The sequence below is a fragment of the Panthera onca genome, chromosome A1 (genome assembly GCF_046562875.1).
Source record: "Panthera onca isolate mPanOnc1 chromosome A1, mPanOnc1 haplotype 2, whole genome shotgun sequence".
Taxonomy (NCBI): domain Eukaryota; kingdom Metazoa; phylum Chordata; class Mammalia; order Carnivora; family Felidae; genus Panthera; species Panthera onca.
Window position 1 is genome coordinate 221,039,690 of NC_138339.1, and position 24,635 is coordinate 221,064,324.

Below are 24,635 nucleotides of genomic sequence, written 5' to 3' on the forward strand. Positions count from 1 at the left end.
CCCGCATCTGTGGTCCCTCATTGTTGTCGTCAAGCTAAAACGCGCGGCCACATGCATCCCAACAGCCCCCCTTTGGTGCTAACCGTGGGAGGGAAGGGAAGTCTCTGGGCCACTCCTGCACCTGGCTGTCTAGACCTGGGGAGAGCCACAGTCTGGAAACCAAGGTGAGCCACCGTTTACCCCAGGCCCTGCACAGCAAATGGGCTGTGGCCGCGTAGTCCTTTTTCTTTTCTTTATCTTTCACGTAAGTCTGCTTTAACTGTATTGAAACTTTCCAACTGAGAAAGGACTTCAGGGCTAAAAACTCAGGAAGCCAATTTTATGGATCGGAAGAGAGGTGGGAAGAAAACAATGGCTTGCGTGGCACTGAACATTGGGTGGGGTCGCTGGACTGCCCTTCACACCAAGGCCCTGTGACTGGTGGCCCCTCTCCCTCCTGGCCCCTTTGTGACAACCCACCCACACCCTGCACTCCAGAAGTACCATCCACTCCGCCCACCCTGTTTTCTTCGGAAAAGGACGGATGCAAATGGAGCCGATACTCGCTGACCTTCCGGGCAGGCGCACCCAGAAAACCCCTTCCTGGGGTGCCTTGGCTGATAGCCTGGATCTGAGCACCTCTGAGGAACCGTCCACTTGGGTTTTCCTCCTCTATGAATGATGAGTGAGGGTTATTTTGCCTTGAACACCAAGAACGTACGTAGATATTTCTATATGTGTTTATTGATGTTGTTACAACTTTGCAGTCATTAGGAGGTAAAATGGGGTAACATAGAAGTTTTTCAAACTAGCACTAGAATGCCAGGTAATATTTTTTTAATGTTTATTTTTGAGAGAGAGAGAGCGTGCAAGCAGGGGAGGGGCAGAGAGGGGGCACAGAGTCCAAAGCAAGCTCCAGGCTCCGAGCTGTCAGCACAGAGCCCGATGTGGGGCTTGAACCCACAAACCATAAGATCGTGACCTGATCCAAAGTCGGACGCTTAACCAACTAAACCACCCGGGCTCTCTGCCACGTGCATTACTGAAGCCACTCCTAATCTTAAGCAAATGTAAACTGGCCTCATGTAATTTGTTCATGTAAATATGTGCTATCCCATAATCATGCTTTGAGCCTAGGGCCACAAAGGGGCTGCACACGATGGAGGCAGGGTGGACCCCTCTCCTGGGGTACGGAGGTGCACAGCCCATTAGCACGTCTCCCTCTTCCCACCCTGCTTCCCTCAAACCAACAATGCGGGGTGATCTTAAACACAGCATTTTTAAGAAAACCAAATTTTCAAGTCAAGGAGAAATTTGCACAGCGGGGGAAAAACCTGCTGCTGAAGATGAAGGTTGGCTTGTTCCTGGCCCCGGTCATATTTATTTTAAAATTCAAGTTCCCAGTCTTCCTAAGTTCCTCGTCGCCAAGGGGAAGTAGAAGTGGAGTCCGCCCACCGGCCCTTGGTGCCTGCCTTCCCTGGCCCTGAGTTGACTCTGGTCTGGCTTCCTTAGATCTCTGAGCCAGCTCTTCAGGATTTCTATTAGTTTCCCCTCTTCAGTCGATGAGGAGGATGGTCTGGCAAGAGGGCAAGTATGTGGGAACCGATTCCCGAGCTAAAAGTGAGGGAGAAACCAAGCTGTGAGAACGGCAGCTTCGTGACTGGCCTCTGCCTGTGGCTGCAAGGGCCCCAGATGGGTCATGTCACCGACCCCTGCGGGGGGCCCACAAGCGCCGCCCCAGCCCTCAGGGGTCCACACGGAGGAGTGTCCTGACGTGCTACATACAGCAGGGAGACCCAGCAGGGGAGAACAAGGAGTCAAGGGGAGTTTGCCTGACACAGACATTGGGGGCTGAGGGAGGGTCTTGGGGCAGGGGTGCGGCTGGGTGGGGCCTGCCCACGGCAGGAGTGTGAGGTGTTCGGGAACCGGGCAGGCGGTAGCCAGGGGAGAAGTGCAGCCATCCTCACGGCCACAGGGTCACCGAGAGCCTCACAACGGCTCAGGCAAGAGTGGTTATCTGTGATGGAGAGAGAGCCAGAGAGAAGACGCGGCTTCCCCCCGGAGGTTGTTTCCTGGCCACCTCCTCCCAGCTCCTCCTCTCCCGGAGCTTGTCCCTTGGGACTCTGCCCAGCTAGAGAACAAAACCCCAACAGATAACCGCCTCCAGAAATAGAAAAGCCGAGTCACGGCCAACGTGCTTCGCGTCGCTGCTATGGACGGATCCCGTTCCCCGGGGTTCGGTCAGCTTCCCAGGTGAACTTCCACCTCCCCGGTTGGGATCACCTTTACCTAGGGAGGGTGTGGCCTTGCCTAGGACTTTGATGACCCTGATCACAACCTGAGGACTTCCGTCTTCCAGGGACCCCCTGAGTTTAGAAAGATGGGGAAAAAAACGGGGGGGTGTAAAATCTGGTGAGGCACCTTACAAAACTCACCCCGACAGGCCAGGGACCCGTCTCACCGGTGAAGCCTGGGGACACTCATGGGGAAAGAGGACAGTCCCATCCTACCCTGAGTTTCATGGAGGGGAGGCTCCACGTGGAGAGGCCCCAGCCTGTGGTTAGAGAGCGAGGGCGTGGGCCGCCTTCCCAGACCCTGTGCTGAGGTGTGCGGGGTCGCAGGGGCGGGGCGGCCACAGCACGCCGTCCTGGAGCCCGGTGGTGCACAGCCGCGACAAGGAAGGGACAGAGACACGAGGAGATAAGGACGGCATTCTCAAGTGAAGAGACTATGGATGGCTGGCCTCCTTTTAATACCAGTACCGCTAGTAACACAAAGGACTGTGATCGGGAACTGCTCTCTTTCCCCTTCAAAACAGCACTCAGCCAAGCTGCTCGGCTTCCAGACCTTCTCGTTAGGCCCTAGGGGTCGCCCCTCGGCCTGGGTGGAAAGTGCTGCCCGCCAGAGCCTGCGTGTTGGGTCCTGTGCCCTCCGGGCCCTGGGACATGGGCACCCGTCCCAGCCCATCCCCTGGGAGCGAAATCCCCCGCACAGCCCCCCTTCCCTCTGCATGCTAGACCCGGGTCTCCTTCCAACGGCGTGAGGGCCGCGCTGAGGCCGAGGCCGCTCGAACGCTCAGACTCCCGCCTCCCGGGTCGGCTATCTTGCTCGAATGAGTCTGGCCTCTCAGAGTATCCTGGCTGGTGGCTTCTTGAATTGCTGAAGTGTTTTCTCCTTTTCAGGGAGGAACACGGTAAGAGCCAAGCTGCTCGGCAGCGTCCTCCCTCCCCACCCTGGCCCTTGGCTACACACAGGTTCCTCACCCAGCGTCACCTCCCCGGGGCCCCACGGCCGGCTGCAGGCGGCGGCCCGTTTGCCCACGGGCCTCCGGGAACACGGCGTCTCTACAGTGAGCACACTGGGAAACAAAAGCGTTCTGGGAAGCCAAGGAAAGAAAAGAAACCAGAGTGAACCTTCAAGAGCTGTAATGAGATCAGAGGATGTTAGAGCTAGAAAGGATCGTGTCATGTAGGGCTCTCATTTTTTAAATTAAAAATAAGCTTTTTTCTTCTTTTTTACAGAAGCAGTACTTACTTGTTTGTTATGGGAAAATGAGGAAATACCGATGAGCAAGAAGGAATCTGGCGCCTTCTGTTGCAGTGCTCATGGAGGACAGGCGTCCATGTGCTCAGTCCCCTCGTCCAGCCCTCCCCCGGGTCTCCAGGGCCACAGCCGGGCTGCCTGAACCCAAGAGGCCTGGTCGTCGCTCTGTGACCTGTGGGCCAGGCGCACAGATCCGGGCGGTGGGCTTGCTGGCGGAGATTTTGTAAGCACACAGGCTGACGGTGGAGGTGTCCCGATGATGCGCCCAGGGCACCAAGGGGCAGGGGGCCCTCCGCGGCCTGATGGCGCTCACCTCGGTCAGGCAGAGCCAAGCACGTCTCCCTCAGGAAGGGAGAAGAACCGAGAAGCCACTCTGCCAGCACTCCTGGCCTGAGTCGCTCCTGGGGCGTGTGCTTCCCTGAGAACGTCCCCTGGGCATTCGTCACAGGATATTCAGAGCCCCCTCGGGTCTGTGCATCAGAGGGCTAAGCTGGGCCAGGTCTCCGAGCCAGGGTTCTGCGGCACGCTCCCCAGCACCACCACACATCTCCTTCTACGGCCGCGCGGGTATAGGAAGAATCGGATCACAAGGAATGCACAGTTTTGGAACCGGATCTCTTCATTGAATGATACAGTGCAGACAGTTGTCGTCTCCCACAGACATTTATCTACGGCAGGGTTTTCAGGTTTGAACAGATTCCTTGTACAGGTGTTCCATAATTTATCACCTCCCTCTCTCACTAGTGCTGCGACGAGCAGCCTCGTTTCCCAGATCTTTAATTATTTCTTAGGACGGACTCCAAGGATGCGTATCCAAATTAGGCTTCTAACAAACCGGCTCTCGGAGAGGGGGCAGCGGTGTTCGAGAGCGTGCTTCCCAGACGCCGTGGCCGGGCCTGGCTGGGCCGGCAGCCTCTGTGCTTGGTTCCCCCCTGTAAACGGGGTGACAGCGGTGCCCATCCCCTGGGGGCCGTGAGGACACACGCATCGTACCCAGGTGGCACTGGGAGCGGCCATTGGCACCTCGGGTGTGTGGGGGCGTCTGCTGCTGGGTTTAGTTCCCTTGTTTTAGGAGGTCTTTCCCGAGAGCTCCTCATCAAGTTGGGAAAGGCAGATCCCGAAGACAGCTGTGCTCGCCTTCTGTTCCAACATGCTTCCAGATAATTCCAGTTGTCTCCTTAGTGATTATTACTTACCTTTGCACACTCGCCATTTCTAGAAACCTGGGTGGGGGTGCGGTGGCCTGGGCCTGTCCCCAGGTCCCCATCGGTCTCCCGTTGACTTCCCTCGGCCCCGGTTCATGCCTCTCTGACACGGGAAAGCCAGCGTTTACCAGCCCCCTCTGTCACCAGGCTGCCGGAGTCAGGACAGCTCGTGGAGGAGGGGCCCCCCAGTGGTCCCCCCGACTCCAGCACTGCCCCCCTCAGCCACGCCCAAGGCAAACTGGAGACCAAAGCACTGCCTCTGAGGACAAGGCTTCTCCCTTTCTAGTCCCAATGTGCCCCTCTTAAAGGAACTCCCTAGTCCTCTTTACTCTGGTTTTAGGTCATTCCTGGGGAGAGTCAATCCTGCGGCTGCTCTGCACGGAAGTTAAAGGCTGCGACCTTCCTGGCACGATGAGCAATGGAGCCAGGTGCCCTCGGGTTCCCCGCTCAGTTAGAACCCTCCGCCGCCTCTGGACGAGGGAGACTGGAGAGAGAAGGCGCCCTCAGGTGTGAGGCAAGGGAGCTGGCTGCAGGCGCTCGTCCCACAAGCCTCGTGTGGGACAGCAGTGTGCACAGATGTCACTTCCTGGTCCTCCTGATCAGCTTTTTTTTTTTTTTTTTTTTAACGTTTATTTATTTTTGAGACAGAGACAGAGCATGAACGGGGGAGGGTCAGAGAGAGAGGGAGACACAGAATCGGAAGCAGGCTCCAGGCTCTGGGCCATCATCAGCCCAGAGCCCGACGCGGGGCTCGAACTCACGGACCGTGAGATCGTGACCTGAGCTGAAGTCGGAAGCTTAACCGACTGAGCCACCCAGGCACCCCTGATCAGCTCTTTATGGACGCTTCCCTGGAACCCAGGGCTGCACCCTGGCCCCCCCTCAGGAGGTGGAAGGAGCATAAGAGAGTGACCATGGCAATGAAGGAAGTCATGCTGCACGCTGCCTGGGCCTCCCGAGCCCCTCCCTGTGAAATTAGTGCCCAGATCTGCCCCTTTCCCAAGGGGGTCATGCCACTCTAGCCTTCGCTGTACCTAGGCTGGGCGAGGACAGGATCTGCCCTGCTGGCTGTGGGACCTCAGGCCCCCGGCACAGGCTGGCACTGAGCGGGCTGCCCACTAATATGTGAGTTAACTCCCATCTTAGAGCGTGGGCCACACGCTGGACGTGCCTGGAGAGCACACCCTGCACGGGAGCCTCAGCTGTATCTCCGCTGTTGCCCAATCCCAGGGCAGCTTGCTTATGCTTCGCAAAGAACTCCATCCGGGCCTCTTTTGTAATGAGAGACTGGTTTATTCTCATGCCCCCTGGGAAAACTGGGAAGAAGTATGGCTCTTTGAAACATCAGGATTTCGAGTCCTGAGAAGTAATCCACCAGCAACGGTCCGCAGATCAGCGAGCAAAAGCGGGACATACTCGGGGCACGCGGAGGACAGAGGTGGAGTGGGGGAGCACTGGGCAGGGAGGCCTTCAGAGACAGCACCAATGACAGGGGAGCTGACGGGTGCCGGCAGCTTCACAGACAATGAGGAAGCCCCCCTCCCCCCCCCAGTTGAGTTTAAGGGCAAGAATATCAACGTGGAAGTTACAGATGGGGCTTTTCGAAATAGCTGTCACACGCTGAGATACGGTGGTATGACTGTAGTTTCTGTTAAGATCAGGTAAGAGATCTGGACCCTTGCCTTTCACTGCTCCAGAACTGAACGTGCACGCCCTCCAAAGCGAGCACAGGGAACCCAGTCACTGCTGTGACATCTGTGGCCGGTGAGCCAAGGGCTGCCCACAGGAGGGAGGAGTGACCTCTCACCATCCTTACTCTCTCTGAGCCGTGCGGGGCAGGGACGCCTCTGCCAGGCTCCTTCCCTTTCGGATGGTCGCCAGCCCTCGGCAATTCTTCTGTGGGCCTGAGAAACACTGAGAAGAGAGCTGGCAGCTTCTGTGGCTTCTCCCAGGAGCACAATGAAGGTCCTCCCTGGTCTGAGCACGGCCACGCCTGGCCCCTCACGAAGAGGACTCCCTCTGTGCCAGGAACTTTGCAGGGCCTGCCGTCAACTACTAGGATCCGAATTAATGTACATTCTAGAATAAACCTGTTGTGGAAAAGGGCCCGTGTGGCACATTAATAAAATGCAGTCTTTTTTAAAAATTTTCATCCAAGTTAGCATCTAGTGCAAGAATGATTTCAGGAGTAGAATCCAGTGCCTCATCCCCTACATATGACACCCAGTGCTCATCCCAACAAGTGTCCTCCTTAATGCCCCTTACTCATTTAGCCCATCCCCCCACCCACCACCCCTCCAGCAACCCTCAGTTTGTTCTCTGTATTTAAGAGTCTCTTATGGTCTGTCCCCCTCCCTGTTTTCATATTTTGCTTCCCCTCCCTTATGTTCATTTGTTTTGTTTCTTCAATTCCACATATGAGTGAAGTCATATTTGTCCTTCTCTGACTCATTTCGCTTAGCATAATAACCTCTAGTTCCATCCACGTTGTTGCAAATGGCAAGATTTCATTCTTTTTGCTCACCGAGCAATACTCCATAAAATGCAGTCTTAAGGAAACCACGTCACTTACTTTGTTTTGTGCACAGACCATAGTTCCATTAAGTGCCGTCCTTTCTCACTTAGGTCGTTGGGATTCAGTGTCTGAACCAGCATTCCTCCCGAGGAGACTGTCGTCTGCAATACGTACAAGAGAACTTTATAAGCAAAAATGGACAATACCTTCCCATTCCTCTTCTCTGCCAAGCAGCATATTAATTTTCGCAGTGGTGGTGGTAACAAGGGGCCACAAACTTAGTGGCTTAAGGCCACACAGACGCGTTCTCTTACAGTTGTGGAGGCCGGAGGTCTGAAATCGAGGTGTCACAGAGCCGTGCTCGCTCTGCAAGTGTTAGGGGAGACCAGTGCCTCGCCTTCCCCGGCTTCCAGGGGCCACCTGCATTCCTTGCTCACGGCTGCCCTGCCCCAGTGACCTCTTCTTCTCCCGGAAGGAGACCGTCTCCTTCTCCAACTCGCACTCTCCTGCCTTCCTTCTGTTGACCCTCGTGCTTATGCTGGGCCCACCTGGATAACCCAGGACACTCCCCCCATCCCAATGTCCTTCATTTAGTCACTTGTGCAAGGTCCCCTTCCCCCGTGTAAAGGTGACATAGTGACAGGCCCCAGGAATTAGGACACGGACCTCGGGGGGTGGGAGGTGGTCATTATTCTGCCCACTACCACAGAGTGGTATACGCAGCCTGCCTATACTGCCTTCTCCCTGATTTCTCTGAGCGGGTCATTTTAACCTATTAGGAGAGAACCGGCTCCACGAACCTGTCATCTCTCATCGGAGCAGCATGCTCTCCAGGAAATGCACCCCCTCACCCTTGACCTGAATGCCTCCCACAGCTGCCCTGCTCTTCAGAGGCCTCCCTTTCCTGACGCTCTGCCCACTCCCGGATGATCGTGAGGAAAAGCCTCCGGGGAGGACTGGGGTCTTTAACGTTTCTAGTTGCATAGTTCTGCCTCCCTTTTCGCAGGGAATTCGTAGGCTGTGTGTGGGCGGCAGGCAGCCACCCGGCTGTGGCAGGAGGCAGGAGTAGGGGACGCGAAGGTGCTCTTCGGAGTGGGTTCCCAGGAAGCCTCTACTGCCCGGATGAACATTCGGGAATCCTAGTCCACACGCCAGGAGCTCCTTAAGCACGTGTGTCCTCGGGAAGAAGCACCAGACTGACCCTCCTCTTGACCTGGGTCCCTCCCAGCCTTCAGTCAGCGCCTCTCCAGACACACCTGGCTGCCGTCCAGGCTGGCACAACACTGCTTGATTTCAGGTGACCAAAGAGAAGGCCCGTGGGCCCACCGGACAAGCTGGCTCTCCCCGTGGGTGTGGACCAAATGTAGGCCCACCGGCTTCCCGTCAGGAACAACGCCAAACCCACAAAACATCCTGAGAGGTCAACTCACCGCTCTGGAGTCGTGTTCTTCTTCCAAGGCAGGGATCAGGGCCCTCGTGAGAATACACACACCTGGGGAGGCACAGAGCGCTCGGTGAGGGTGGCAGGGAGCCAACTGGTGCCACGGGGCCCCTCCTGCCAGCGGCCCTGAGGAGGGGTGGGCGGGTGCCTGACGAATGCCAAGTGGCCGCCTGGGCTGCCGTCTCCCTCCCCTCAGAGGGTTTTCAATCCAAATGCTGTAACTGGCTCCCGGCTGCTACTGCTTCCTTCTCGGGTCCCGTGAGACCTTCCTCTGCCCCCGGACTGGAGCCAAGATGCCTGAGAGCCCCACGTCCGGGGAGGAGGAGGAGCCCACGTTACAGGAAGGGGAGACGCAAAGTGTACAACAGTCTACGAGCCCACCGTGTGCAGAGAGTTTCTATGTGCACGTAAGTCTGTCACGTCTGGTCTGTGCGTCGAAAAGGACAAATAGGAAATATGAAATTTAGTAATACTGCTTATGTCCCAAGGGTGGGATGAAGTAAAACATTGGCTTCCTTTGCTACCCATTTCTGCACTATTTGAATTAGAATAGTTTACAACAAGCATATAATTCTATGATTATTTCTGTAATCATAAAACATACATACACACACATTTTTAACAACATGAGAAAAATGCCGTTGAAGTGTGCCTGACACAGAACAATATTCACAGTACACAGAATGAGAAGTTACAACAGGGCAGGAACAGCGGAGTCCCATTTTTGTGAGGAAAGGTATCAAAACGGGAAATAGCTGCAAGGATGATACTTTGGTGCACTAAAGTGTTTAAAATGCTTATCTTTGAATGGTGGAATTATCGTTTGCCTGTCCTCGTGCCCATCTGTATTGTTTTTCAACGTGAGGTGAGAACAAGTAAGGGTTCCCGGTGCCAGGGCCCTGGGCTCTTTTCTGGGCCACTCCTGGGGGTTTCTGCTTGACCAGTTCCACCCAGTGCTGGACGCACCCTGGCAGCGCCCCGCTCAGCACCCAAGCCCGCAGGCGCAGCCTCGCACCACGGACCGGGCACCGGGGTGGGCGCCGGGAGCCTGGATTTGGGCCCCCACCAGCGATGGGACCGTGGGCAAGCCACCGTGGCAATTTCGGCCTTGGTGTCTTGTAGAGGGGAGACCGCTGGCCAGCGCGCTTCCTAGGGTCAGAGGGTTCTGTGGAGAAATAAAACGCGTGTGTGGACCGGAGGGCTCTCGGTGCATGTTTGCTTTGTTACTTCGTTTCTGCATCAGCATTGGTAATTCCGGGTTTTGACTTCCATCCCAGACAGCATTCTTCATTGTCCACATCCCAGTTTATTTTTGGAGGGTCCTGCCTTGTGAGTCTGTGGATTCTGAAGTCTCCTGAGGACTCGGGCTCCAACAGCTGTTCCCCTCCATCCAGTGGCCTCAGACACTTCCTTTGTATTCACTGCCAGTGGCTCGCCGTGTGATTTCATTTGCGAGAAGGAGAAAGGCCTTCTGCCAAAAGCTATCTGCCCCATCGGCCTGCCACGGACGGATTGTCATAAATGACTCCTGAGCAAAGGAAATGAATGCTAGAAAGAGGTTCCACACGGCAGGCCTGCAGCCCCCTCCTCTGAGAGGCCCCGCTGCCCGCACCCAGCCAGGCTGAGGGCCGGGCTTGCTCACCCTGCCTGTCCGGGCACACCTCGTCTCTCCTCGCCTTGGACTTGGTCGGATGAGAGCCAGGGTGAGCCTGTCTGCACCTCCTCTCCCTACCTGGGAGATAGATGTTGTGTGTTCTGTTGGCTGTTTCATCCCCTATGAGAATACACCTGAACCTTTTTTTTTCTTTTTTTCTTTTCTTTTTCTTTTTTTTTTTTTTTTTTTTTTTTTTTGGTGCAAAAAGCTAGTTTTATTAAAGCATGGGGAGGACAGGTCCAGTGGGCAGAAAGAGCTGCCAATTTAAACATTAACAGAGTCTGCTGCAGGAGGATTGGCTGGGCCATTCATCCTGCCAGATACTCTCCTCTAGGGCACAGCCAAGTGGTAGGTGCTTTTTAAAATCTCCTGGAGAGGGACGCCTGGGTAACTCAGTTGGCTAAGCATCCAGCTCTTTTTTTTTTTTTTTTTTTTCAATTTATTGTCACGTTAGCTAACATACAGTGTATACAGTGCAGTCTTGGCTTCGGGAGTAGATTCCCGTGATTCATCACTTCCATACAACACCCAGTGCTCATCCCAACAAGTGCCCTCCTCAGTGCCCATCACCCATTTTCCACTCTCTGCCTGCCCCCCCCACCGCCATCAACCCTCAGTTTGTTCTCTGTATTTAAGAGTCTCTTATGGTTTGCCTCCCTCTCTGTTTGTAACTTATTTTTCCTTCCCTTCCCCGATGGTCTTCTGTTAAGTTTCTCAAATTCCACATATGAGTGAAAACACGATTTCTTTCTTTTTCTGACTGGCTGATTTCATTAGTGTCAAACTCTTGATTTCAGCTCAGGTCGTGATCCTATGGTTCATGAGGTCAAACCCACATCAGGCTCTGTGCTGACAGCATGGAGCCTGCTTGGGAGTCTCTCTCTCTCTCTCTCTCTCTCTCTCTCTCTCTGCCCCTCCACAGCTCACACTCCCTTTCTCTCTCAAAATAAATAGGGGTGCCTGGGTGGCTCAGCAGGTTGAACGTCCAACTTCGGCTCAGGTCATGATCTCACAGTTTGTGAGTTTGAGCCCTGCGTCGGGCTCTGTGCTGACAGCTCAGAGCCTGGGGCCTGCTTTGGATTCTGTGTCTCCCTCTCTCTCTCTCTGCCCTTCCCTTGCTCATGCTCTGTCTCTGCCTCAAAAATAAATAAATATTAAAAAAAATAATAACTTTAAAAAAAATCTTTAAAAATATAAATAAATAAATAAACTTAAAAAGAAAAACTGGAGATCCACAGTTTTTAGCCACAGGCCCTCCAAGGGTTTTTCTATCTTTTGAAGCTCTCCCTCAACCCAAGTGCACAAAACGGGTCTTTCCTTGACCTTCTCCCACGCCCACCCGCTCCCAAAGGAGCAGATCTGATACATCATTTGCTTCTGTGCGCTTTCTGCCTCCCAGATCACCAGCTTCATCATTACAAAGAACATATGTAGCTCTTCACACACAGCACGCATTTCTCCTCCCTGAGAAGGAGGTGAACCATCTCTCTTTCTGGCCACAAGCGATTTATAATCCTTGAGCCTCCCAGCCAGGTTTTGGAGGCCCTTTCCGAGTGACTTCAGGACGGCAAAGGGAAACACGATAATAATCTGCTGAAAGAATAACATAAAAGTATGTAAGTAATGTGTGTGTGTATATGTGTTTGTATGTGTGCATGTGTATAATTTTTTATTAAAAGAATTGGAATCAGGAGACTCCCAAAGAGGTCCGGTGACTTATCCAAGTTCCCAGCAAGTGCATGCGAAGTGGAAAACAAATTGGCAAATCCCCCTTTTCTTGACTCATTAAACCCCGGCTGAGTCCCAGGCAACACAGGTGCCAAGGGAGTGGGAAGGTATCCCATTGTTTGCAAGTATTATTCCCTGAGGATGAACTTGGCCCCGGGAGCTCTTTGCCCCACTTGTCCAGAGCCCATCACAGGCCTGTTGCTAATCCCCACCCCCAACATGAGCCAATGCCATTCTCCTCTCCCAAAGCTCTTCGACATCCTGGGCTTCCAACTGAATTAAGCAACAAACAAACAAACAAACAAAAAACCCAAAAAACAAAAACAAAAAACTCATTGGCCTGATATAGTGGACTTCTTGTGGAGAGGTACCCCATCCCCCTCCCTGAGGGGCGGGCCCGCATCCTGTCTAAATCAACAAACACATAATGAAGTTGTTACCCTGGGCCAGGCACTGTGTTTGTCCCATCTGGCCTCGAGCCTCCCTCACCCAAGAATGTGGAAACAGAACCCTGGAAGTGAGTGCAGGTTGACTCGGTGGTGCCGTATTTGGCCCGTGTGCATGGAGAAGCGGAGCGAGTCTGTCTGCAGAAGGGGAGAGAGTGAAGCACTTGTGAGGAGTCTGTGGACAACGGTCCCAGAGAAGGGAGAAGTTTACCCTAGTTCCTCGTAGCAGTCCTGTCCTGCCCCTGACGCCCCCAAAGCCCAGCTGTGCCTCTGCCACAGGGTTCTGTGAGGACTGTCCTGTAGCCCACCAACAAATTCTCTTTGACTATTCAGCTTGAGTGGGTTCCTGTTACTTGTAACCTGACAATCCTTAAGACACAGCTTGTCTCAGCCAGGAAGTCTGCCAGTTCCTCTGTGCTAATCAGCTACCTTTCAAAATAACAGCATCCAGGTACTGCTAGGGCACTGTTGAAAATGGCTAAAGGGTGCTTTTGGTCACTCATTTGAGTGTAAACCAGTTTGGTAACTTCCTTTCCTCCAAGACTGACCAGATAGGATCAGGGACATTTGGGGGATTCAGAGTTTTGATGCAAAAAATGGAAGGAGGGAAGGGAAGGGAAGGGAAGGGAAGGGAAGGGAAGGGAAGGGAAGGGAAGGGAAGGGAAGGGAGGAAGGAAGGAAGGAAGGAAGGAAGGAAGGAAGGAGGAAAAGAAAGGAAAAAAAGGGGAAGAAGGAAGGAGATATTTTAAGGGAGGCAATCCTGGGTGTAGGGAAGGCACCTTCAGATACTGGAAAATGTGCCCAAGGTTAGTCCTGCTCCCAGTAATAAGGAAAATAATTCATTATCATTATGACTCATTAGTATTTTTAATTTACACAATGCCTTCCTTCCAAGGAACTCATTATGTTGATGGAGGTTCATTATAAGAAAGAGATTTGGGAGTGGAATTTATGTTGGACACAGTCTTCTAAATATGGCAACAAGGACCTTTATTACATGGGTACATGATTTGAAGCAAAGCTCTCTCTATAAGCTAATTAGGAAGGGATGTAAAGCTGTGTCACGTCTGGGTGATGCTGAAGGAGAGATGTACCGCTCCCTTAAAGCCTTACTATAAAACCACATTCCCATCCAAATATTAAATGCATTACACTTGAAACTAATATGATCTTGTACATCAATTATACCTCAAAGAAATCGTGCTGCTCCTAAAATCGTAAAATATCCTGAGTTTGATATATTTGAATAGCATTAAAGTTAGTTATTGCTTGGTGAGAAAACCGTATTGTACATTTTACATTTTAGCACAGGAAAACTGACAGGTGTTTCTATTCGGAAACCTGCAAAGCCAGCTTGAATAGAGCCACGCTGGTTATGAGCCAGGGGATATCTGCCACCAGCTGGACTACCCACTGGACAAAGAACTTTGCTCTGGTTCTGGGAGGTTACTGGTGCAGATTTTAAAGGAGCGGACTCCTGCCCTGGTGGATCCCATCTGGTACTTCTCCACTCGTGTGGTAATAAAATGTCCCGTCGTGCTCCTGGGAGCCTCACACACTGACCTTACACGTTGCATAAAGACTGTTTCAAAGGTCATGCAACCCGGGGAAGCCAGCCACACAGGTTCTTGCAGAAAACGAGGCACCAGGAGGCATTCATGCTGTCAGCCTCTTATGGGGTATTCTTGGTTTGGGGTCAGACCACAGTGAGGGGGAGTCAGACTTTTCCCTTTGCCCCCAACCTCAACTCATCCTCCCCATCCAGTTCCGTTCACTCAGTGAGTATTTGTCAAGGGCCTGCTCAATGGCAGCCCCAGCGCTAAGTACGAGGGGTACTGCGAGGGCCCCCGGCCTTCGTGTTCACCAAGCGTAAGCAGGCTGTTTCGTAATTAACTCACACTCACTGTTCGGGTCAGTGCCGTGATGGAAGAGTGTGTGCAGACCGTCACGAGCACATGAGGCGGTGTGGGAGTGGTGTGGGGGCCCACGTTAGCAGTGAGGTGGCATCTAAGATTTACAGGAGAGGTGGGAACAAGCTGTAAGGGTATTGGGAAGGGGTGAGGGCGGGGAGGAGGGTGCTCCGGTGTGAAGCACGGCCTGGGCAAAGAGGCCCTGAGGTGGCAGGGCTCAACCAAGGGGGGCTGAAGCTGTGTGAGCGAGGTGGAGAGTGAGGCCTGGTAAGGCTGGAGCCTTGGAGGCCAACGCCAACGACACCGAGCTCTAATGACACCAAGGGCTGATCTGAGGCAGAATGAAACATATTTGCATTTTTAAGGGTCGTTCTGCCAGCTTTGTGGAGGAAGCCACCAAGGGTGGGGGAGGGCATGAGAGGGCACTGAGAGCCCTAGTATTACTGCTTGTGTCTCAGTGACCGAGGTGCTTGGGCAGTGGTAGCGTGGAGATAAAGAGAGGCAGACAGATCGGAGGCATGTGATGGAGACTCGTTCAAATCGATTATATACAGGAGGGGAGGAAGGGGAGGTGTCAAGGATGAGCAAGAGGGTGGATGGTCATGCCATCCACTGAGGTTGGCTCAACGAGAGGAGGAAGAGATCAGTGAGGAAGACTAACACCTGGATTTTGGACATGCTGAGTATGAGGCATTTGAGACACGAGCTGGGAGCTCCGAAGAGAGACCTGGGCTGCATGCAGACCACTGGGGGACCAGGGCACGTGACAGCACGTGGGGCCACGGCCAGGGGTGAGATTCTCACAGAGAGTGCAGGGGGAGAGAAGAGGAGGCCAGGATTGGGCCGGGAGGGACTGCAGCATTTCAAGGTCACGCAGAGAAACCGCAGCCAGCTCAGGAGTTTGGGGAGGACTGAGCAGGGACGGGAGGGGCCGCAGACACAGGAGTGGCGTCACAGGGCCCATGTGGACAGGGCACAGGGCCCAGACAGCCACGGCAAGTGCTGCTGAGGGTCAGGCAGGCTGAGAACGGAGGCACATCCTCTGGGTTTGGCAACACAAGGGTCACAGGTGACCTTGGTGAGGGTCACCAACGGTTGGGAGAAAGCCAGAATGGAGTGGTTTCGGGTGAATGGGAAGGGAGGAAGGGAAGAGAGAGGCCAGCAGGGAAGGAGAGGAGGAGCGGGGTGTGGAGCAGGGACTCATCCCAGCTTGCCCAGCACTCCCCCAGCTTTGGCACTGAAAGTCCTCCATGCTGGGAACGCACTTAGCCCCGCGGAAATCCAGACAGCTAGTCGCCATAACGTGGAGTCTAGCAAAGTTATTGTGCTTGTCATTTTTAGACACGGAAATGGACATTTATGAATGCTAACGGGAAGGATCCACCTGAGGGAGGAGTCCCGGTCACCCGTCCGAAGGTTCCACGTTGCTCACACAGAAGTGAAAAGGCTGTCACTTCCTCATCCTCCCCAGGCCATCCAAGGTCCAAGCCCCAAGGTGCCCGGCAAAACCAGTGTTTCTGGTGCAAGATGACTGAATTTGCTCCCTGCAATCACATCGACGGAGGCTCTTGCCTACCACCCTGGGGACACAATGAGAGCACCTGCTTTACAGCGGGGAGAACCTGGGTGTGGGCACTGGGGCCTCCGCTCATTAAAAGCATGAAGGTGCTTCACTGGGATTTTGTTTGTAAAATTCCCCTAACTGAGGGCTGGGTAGAACTCCTTTAAAAACAACGGCTGAATCCCAGCTAGGTAATCAGATGAGGCTCCCGACCCACAGGCCAGGAGGCGTTCCAAGCACAACGCTGACTTCCTAGACTGGGACAGAGAGACCAGGGGAGCAGTCCTTGCGGAGCCCAGGGAAGGCTTGGCCCCGCCCTGAGTGCCACAGCAGCCCAGACGCCCTACCCCCATGGCAGGTGGGGAGATCCAAGCACCAAGTGGTTTCGGGGCCTCATCCAAAGCAGCCTCGGATACCTGGCAGAAAACCAAAAGCCAATGGGCAAATGACCTCTGACTTTTGGGCTCATGCGTTCTCTTTCCTGAGACTCCCCAGGGCAGCCGAAGACCAAGAACCTCGCCAGCGCTCCAGAATCCTTCTGGGTGTGGGCGGCGGAGGGGGGCTCCTCAACCCCACCGACCAATCTTGTGGGTCGAAATGTTGTAGAAATAAAACTAATGAGCTGGGGCTTGCTCTAGATGATAGTAAAATATACTGCAAATAATTAGAAGATAACAGAACATAGAACATAATAATTAGTAGTCAGATCCGTGGAACAGACAGAAGCAACTTAACGAGAATTTGGTATATGATAAAGATGGGATCACGACTCAAAAGGAAGGAAAGCACATGTAGTAAATAAGCAGTGTTGTGTGACATTGTTTATTAAGAATACAAAGGAGAGTGGGGTGCCTGGGTGGCTCAGTCGGTTAAGTGACCGATTTCGGCTCAGGTCACGATCTCACGGTTTGTGGGTTCGAGCCCCGCGTCAGGCTGTGTACTGACAGCTCAGAGCCTGGAGCCTGCTTCGGATTCTGTGTCTCCCCTCTCTCTCTGCCCCTCCCCTGCTTGCAGTCTGCCTCTCTCAAAAACAAATAAACATTAAAAAAAATTAAGAATATAAGGGAGAGAGCATGAAAGAGAGAAATAAATTTTTTAAAAGGCTCCTTACTTACCTTATTCCAAAAAGACTTCCAGGTGCATTAAAAAGCTAAGAAAATGTTAGAGGAAAATGGGGGTTTGGGTGGGGGTGGGGAGAGAACCATGTAACTAAATTATTTAGACTAACAAGGGATTTTTTAATCATAAAAGTGAATAAATCAGTCTTAATGGTAAATATACAGCCTGACCTCATAAAAAAATTGAACTTCTGTGTGGCAAACCAAAACATAAAAAAAAAAAAAAATTAAAAAGCAATTTGCCCAACAGGGGAGGGGGAAGGGGGGCACTTGCAATAAATATGCCAAAGCAGGCTTATAAAGAAAGTTTAAGAGATAACAATCTCAATAGCAGAATGGGCAAAGGACATGAACAGACAAGTAGCAAAAGAAATACAAATGGCCAATAAACTACCACCACCAACTCCAATATCACTAGTAACCAAAGAAATGCAAAGAAAAATAAGATGCCATATCTCATCCATCAGTTTTACAAAGCTCACTCACTTGAGAACAACAGAAAGTAAAAAACACAAGCACTTCCAGTGCTGGGGAGAATATAAATTGGTACATTTTTTTCTGGAGGGTAATTTGGTTACTACAGATCCAAGTCTTAAAAATGCTCACACACTAGGTCTCTGTAATTTCACCGCCAGGGATCCATTCTACGGCAGTAACCAAAGACGTAAGCAAAAACGTATGTACAAAAGCATTTATCACCAAGTCATTTTCAATAGTGAGAAATTGGAAGCAAGCTAAATATCCCATACGAGGGGGTTAATTAAATAAATCATGAAACATTCATACAATAGAATATATTCTGAATAGAAGTGACACTTTAAAGGATATTAAATGACATGAGAAAACACTTAAAATACAGTGGTTAAGTGGAAAAACCTAGGACTCAGAATGATACATATCACGTGGTTCCAAGGGGAGAGCAGGGGACAAGCATAGAAAAAGGCTTAGAGAAATAGACCAAAAATGTTAACAGTGGCTATAGCTTAATGATGGAATTACAGGAGAGTTTTCTGTTACTCTTGCATATTTTTATTTCCCTATTTTCTAAATGAATACTCATCTGTTTTAAGATTACGAAAAAAAAAAGGTGATCTTGAATAAATGCCTCCTCCCCTCCCCTTCCCTCTACACATAAAGTCTGAAGGCAGCACCTACTAAGATGAGCACAGATCCCTCGGTTTGCTTAGCTGTGAGCTGGACCCCTAAAGGAATATGGCCTAAAGGAATGAAAGAAAGGAGACAGATGTTTAGAGGGAGGGGAGATGGGGAGAATAAAGGAGGTAACTAGGGATGGTCCAGAATGTGGAATGATGCTGAGGCCCACACTGGCCTTGCTGGGGCCTGGATGTTACTCTTGCATCCATTAATTTGATTTTTTAGAGAGATCAGAAGAATCTGGGCACTTTGGGGTCCAGACTCCATTGTAGCCGGATGGTGGCCCTCTCCTTCTCCATCCTCCTGTCCCCTTCCCTTTCATTGGCTTCTTAGGGGAAAGGCAGTGCAGAGACAATTCTAGGACAGTGATGATGATGGAGGAACAACAGGAACCCCAGGGAGGCACTGGGGCTGGCTGCTCATTGTTTGTGACTACTGTCCCCACCCCGTTTTTCCCAGAACCACATGGGCTCTCGAGAAACACAAAATTTGGGGTCAAGGTGTTCTCCTGGACTGAAAGGTGGCCATTTTCTCCTTTACCAGCTGTCGTGTACCCCAATGTCCTTGGAGCAGGCAGACCAGGAAGGGACCTCCCTGGCCTCCGCACAGCACAGCATGGAAGGTGTTTCTGCATTTATTCCTCACCGATGATGCTTCTGAACACCTGCTACTGTGTGTTCTGGGTGTGCTGGGTGACCCGGGCTCAAAGCTGAAGAAAATAAAGTCCCCCTTCTAGGAGCTCATTGATTACTAAAAAAAGGCACCAAGAAACAACCGTAATAAATCATCTGCTTCTAAGAAATGGACTCACTACCTGCCAGACATGTGCTGAGAGTTACAATGCTTTTCTTTCTTTTTTCTTTCATATATACAAATACACACACACACACACACACACACGCACACACACACACACACACACACAGTTGACCCTTGAACAATGCAGTATCAGGGGCACTGACCCCCACCATGCAGTCAAAAATCCAGGTATAATTTGACTCCCCCCAAACTGAACTACTGTTGGCCTGCTGTTGACTGGAAGCCTTACTGATAATTTGGAACAATTAATGCATATTTTGTATATGTATTATACACTGTATTCTTGTAATAAATTAAGCTATAAAAATATTATTAAGAAAATCATAAGGAAGAAAAAGTATATTTACAGTCCTATATTGGAGTTATTGAAAAACATCCACATATAAGTGGACCAGTACAGTTTGAACCTGCGTTGCCCAAGGGCCAACTGTACGTTTAAATTTTTTTTACATATGGTAAAACTCTGCATCTGTGTGTGTGTGTGTGTGTGCGCGCGCGCGTGCACAGTTCTGAATTTTTGTAAATGCATAGGGTTGAGTAACTGCGTTAGATTCAGAACAGTTCCTTCAGCCAAATATTCCCTCATAGTCGTCCCCCACCCACCCCAACCACCCTGTAGCCATTGATGCGTTCTCTGTCCCTATGGCTCACCTTTTCCAGAATGTCACATAAATCATACAAGTATGTATCCTTTTGAGTCTGGCTTGACTTTTGCCAGTTCATTCAAGATTCATCCACATTGTTGCATACATCAGTATTTTGTTCCTTTTTATTGTTGAATAGCATTCCATTGTGTGGAAGTCCCCCCCCCCCCCCCCACTTTATCTATGCACCAGCTGAAGGACATCTGGGTTGTTTCCAGTTTGGGGTGATTATGAATAAAAATAAAGCTGCTTAAACATTCATGTGCCTGTTTTTGTGTGCACGTGAGTAATTTCTCTTGGGCAAGTAATTTACAATTCTCTCTTTAATCCTCACCTCTAGCCTGCAACAGCATCACTATCCGCATTTTACAGAATGGGAACATGAGGCGTGGACAGGTTTGTACCTTGTGCACAAAGGGCTGGAGGACCTGGACTATGGTTCAGCCAACACAGACCGAGCGCCTCCTAACGGCCAGGCAGTGTCTGCCCTCAAGGATTTCTGCTCTGCGCAAGAACCAACCTGTCAACAGGCGATTCCTGTCATGCAACAGGTTCCCAGAAGGCACTATGGAAGCCAAGAGGTGGAGCACCTGACTAAGCTCTGTGCTGGGGTTTGTGCCCAGTTGAGTCACAGAGAAGCAAAAGTTAACCAGGAGGAGGACATTCCAGGCAGAGGGACAGCAGGGATGAAGGCTTGGAGACATAAAACTGTTAGTGGCATTTTCCAAAATTAATGGGCTGACTCGTAGAGGATCCATGTGGGAAAAAAATAGGAAATATTTTTGGGCAGGTAGGTGGGGTATGACAACAGAGGACTTTAATTCCAGGTTAAAGGGTTTGGATATTAAAACAATGCTAGCTGACATGTCTAGAGTACTTATTATCTCCCAGATTCTGTGCCTCTCTGGGAGGCTTGAAGATCTGTGAGCTGGAAGGAGGTCTTTGAAGCAAAATGGTGCATGGGTAAAACTCAGGGTAAAGATGATTTACAAGTAAAAATGCCTGGTACCAAACACATGCGGTGTCTAAGGAAACATTCTCCCCTGGCAGTGCTGTTCTTTGCTTTCCTCTTTGCTTTGCACCCTAGCTCGCTTCATGGATGAAAAGAGAACTTACTGTATGGCTACTGAAATTGTTTACATGTCTAATTCCCCCACTAGACCAGGAGCCCCTTCAATTTCTGAGTCCTCATCACTGACCACAGTGTCTGCTATATAGCAGGTGATCTCTGAATGTTTACTGAACAAATAAAGTATTTTGTTCATTAAGTATTTTGGTTAATAAATAGTTACCAGATCAAACTCAGATCACCTATTTCCAAAGAATTAGAATGTAATAAAACAGGCCTTGTGGAAGAATATTGTCAACAATAATTCACCTTCTCTTCCCCACCTCCATGGAGGAGTATGCTCCCTGACTTCTGGTTTAGGGCTCTATGAAATGACTTGCATCAGCCAACTGGATACTAGCAGATGTGAATCCGGCAGGGGCTTGAAAGTGCTTGCATACTTGGACCTCTGCTATCACCATGGGAACAAATCCTGTTCAGCCTAGGATGATGTGAGACATTTGGGACATACTCTTCCTTTCACGCTCTGTGAAAGGAAGATGTGAGACATTTGGGACATACTCCAGATCTCACCTGCTGCTTTGAGACACGCTGCTAAACCCAGCTGAGATTAGCCCAGTAGACCTGCAGAAGAGTCAGCAAAAAGTACATGCTTGTTTTGTAGGTCTCTGAGATTTTTGGAATTGTTTGTTATGTAGCAATAACTGACAGATACAACCCTATACTAAAAATGCACCAACTATAATTTAGTTGTCCTTTGTTTAGTAAGGTAAGTCACAGACTGTGGTTTCAGAGTACTTCTGACTCTCCGTTTCCTCGTCTCGAAAATCCATACAGGTGTTACGAGGATTGAGTGAGGTGACCCAAGAATGTGTGTCATCATCATCATTATTATTATTATTATTGAGGTGTTTCTGGACTTTGAGTCCCTGCCTTAAACAGCAGTATCCACTGCGTGTGGGGATATGCCAGTGAGCAGAGAGCTCCAGATCACCAAATGTCAAGTGACAGAACACTTAACTGTACAGCAACGTATGTCCTTCCAGAATGACCTACGCTGAACTCCCCCACCTTCTGCCAGAGAGCTAAGGCACCACTGCCTGTTTATTACAGTCAGTTAGTTGATGATGCAGCTGTCCTGGAGGAGGTAGAGTCAGTGTCCTCGTCCTGTGTCCTGCGGCGTGAGCGAGGCTAAGATGTGGTGGGTTTAATGCGCTAACGCTCAGGCTGTGGCGGGCTGCCAGCAGAGCACTTAGCACGGCCTCCCCTCCCCTCCCATCTGTCTTCACTCCAATGGACGCTTAATGCCACTGCATGCTAACAGGCAAAGAGCATAGGATGTGAGAACACCCAAAACACAGGGGCGAGAAGAACAACCAAACAGAACCTGTCTCACGAGACCACTTTGCCTCCCCAGTCCATCCGCCCACAGATCTACCCAGAGTAGCTCATTTTGTCCCACCAAAGGGCAAACTATGAAGATCTCCCCATGCCCCACCTACCCCCACAGAAGGTTAAGGAGAGTTCTTTCTGTACTTAATCAAATTCATACACTGTGATGTCTCCACAAACGGCCACCTGCCGGCATGGGCTCTGACAGCCCTCCAGCTTCCAAATCGTCAGGATCTGGTGATAAATTCTGCAAGGACTGGTGCTGTCCTGTCCTCAGGAACCTACCGGTGTTTGGCTGGGGATTGGAAACGTTTCTAGAGGCCCAACAGAATCAGAGAAAACAACCCATCCCACGTTACATAATCGGGCCAGGAAAACATGTTTCCTATTAGCGAGGCAGCCAGCAATTTCCTAGGACTCAGACAGAGGTCTGGGTTGTCCCTTTGGCTCTGGACCTGTTCAGAATGACAGTATTTTAACCTCTCTGTATCTCCTCATCTGTGGCCACAGACACATGAAGCTGCCCCCTCTGTCCTTAACATGCTGCTTTGTATACTGTCTTCCACTCTGGAGACGATGAATACATATCAAAGCCCGAGAATTATTATGCGTCTCAGAGAGGCTGGGAAGATCAATAAGATGTTTCAACACAAAGAGGAAATGAAAATGAAGAGATATCAAGGTCCTCAGAAGCAGACCGGATCCATACAAAAGTACAACAGAACCAGCTGTACAATCAAAAAGGCAGTCCCCTTAGACTGTGCCACCCGGCTGCACGCTCTGTGAATGCAGATTCCCAGCTCCCCGCCAAGTGATGCCCCAGCCCGCCCGTCGTCTCCCTGGCAGGGCTGCTCACCTCCCTCCCTGTGCTCCCTTAGCACCTACTTCACCGTAATACAGGGGGAAAAGGCTTCTGGGGGCAGAACTGCATCCTGTTCATGGGCTGCGGAGGCAGACAGGCCTGGGTTCAAATTCTGGCTCCCCCACTTGACCTCTGGCAAGCAATTCAACCTCTGTCGGCCTGTTTCTTTATCTGGGATGTAGAGGTAAGAATATCTCTGTCACAGGATGGTCACCAGGGTTAAGTGACTATGTATGGACAATACTCCCCAATACCCGGCACGAATTCTGCAGAATTCTGTTGGACGGAGGGTGGGTAAGCAGCAGCGCTGACTTCTTCCGTGTGGTCTCACAGGCCCCTGACCTTTGAAGGGCCTCCCCGTTTGGTTGATGCTCTGTTGACGGTGTACTGCAATTCCTAATTTTTGAGTATGGGTGCCATATTTTTGTTTGTCACTGGGCCCCACAAATCATAAAGCTGGTCCTGCTGAGCAGCCCCCCGGAGGCCAGCTGTGGCTCTCCGGGCATCTTTGCCACCCTATAAAGTTATAAGGCAAAACCCACATGACCCCACATTTGGGTTTGGTACTTTGGGCAAAGATACTACATTTGGAACAAAATCAAAGAGAATATTTTGTACTAAACTCCACACCATTTTATGACAAGCTTCTAGGTATTGGTTTAAAAAAAAAAAAAAAAAAAGGAGCCTCACCACTGGGGAGAAAGGTCCTTCCCGACTCCCACCATTTCCTTCCTCATGGAGAGAGGGTGGTGATTCTGCCCTCCCTCAGCCCCCTCTTCCCTCTGCCCAGGATAGGCAGAGCCATTATCAATAATCAATTTAGTACACTTGGGAGCAACAAACTGGGCATGCTCAGCTCTGCTCCCCACTTTCTCCTCTTCCTGGGCAGGAGAAGGTAGAGTCTGTCCTAGGCCAGCCAGCTGTGACAAGGGAAGTGGGTCTCCTTCCTGGGCGCGATAGTAGGAAACCCATTTGGCTCTCACACCGCACCACGCCCTACAACTAGCCTTGTTTGGAAACAGCAGTGATATATATGCTGGCTTTCAGTTATTATTCCACTGTCTCCTCAACTTGTTCAGTTCTTGAGTGGGAAGAGGGTTGCTATTTAATGGATATCCTCAACGACCCCAACAACCAGACAAGCCCTGCCAGCCATCTTTGTGACTTAGGACAAGATTTAATTAAAATGCCTCATTAAAAACCTGGGCTGCCTGGGTGGCGCAGACAGTTAAGCGATCAACTTCGGCTCAGGTCACGATCTCGTAGTTTGGGGGTTTGAGCCCTACATCATCAGGCTCTGTGCTGGCAGCTCAGAGCCTGGAGCCTGCTTTGGATTCTGTGCCTTACTCTCTCTCTCTGCTTCTCCCCTTCTCATGTGCGCTGCTCTCTCTCTCAAAAATAAATAAATATTAAAAAAAAATTTTTTAAATGCCTCATTAAAAGCTTAAATTATAGTGAGGAAGTGGATACAAGAGAGAAGCTTATATTCATGGCATCTCCAAACTGAAAGACACCAAGATAATTTACTGCAGACTCCTTGGTTCAAGAAGGAGAAAATCCAAAGAAGTTAAAAGGCTGGTACATTGGTTCTGAA

At 50.9% G+C, this 24,635-nt stretch overlaps 1 protein-coding gene across 1 annotated transcript in view; it reads right to left on the bottom strand.

Moving 5' to 3' along the window:
* Nucleotides 1-5,999: 5,999 nt before the first annotated feature.
* Nucleotides 6,000-24,635, bottom strand: part of DHRS12 (dehydrogenase/reductase 12) — a 28,175-nt gene continuing 9,539 nt past the window's right edge. The window contains exons 4-5 of the mRNA XM_081795702.1: nt 7,300-7,403; nt 6,000-6,817 (exon numbers count right to left, since the gene is read on the bottom strand). Coding sequence (XP_081651828.1) covers nt 6,385-6,817; nt 7,300-7,403 — 537 coding nt within the window. The 3' untranslated portion in view covers nt 6,000-6,384. The remainder of the gene's footprint in view (nt 6,818-7,299; nt 7,404-24,635) is intronic.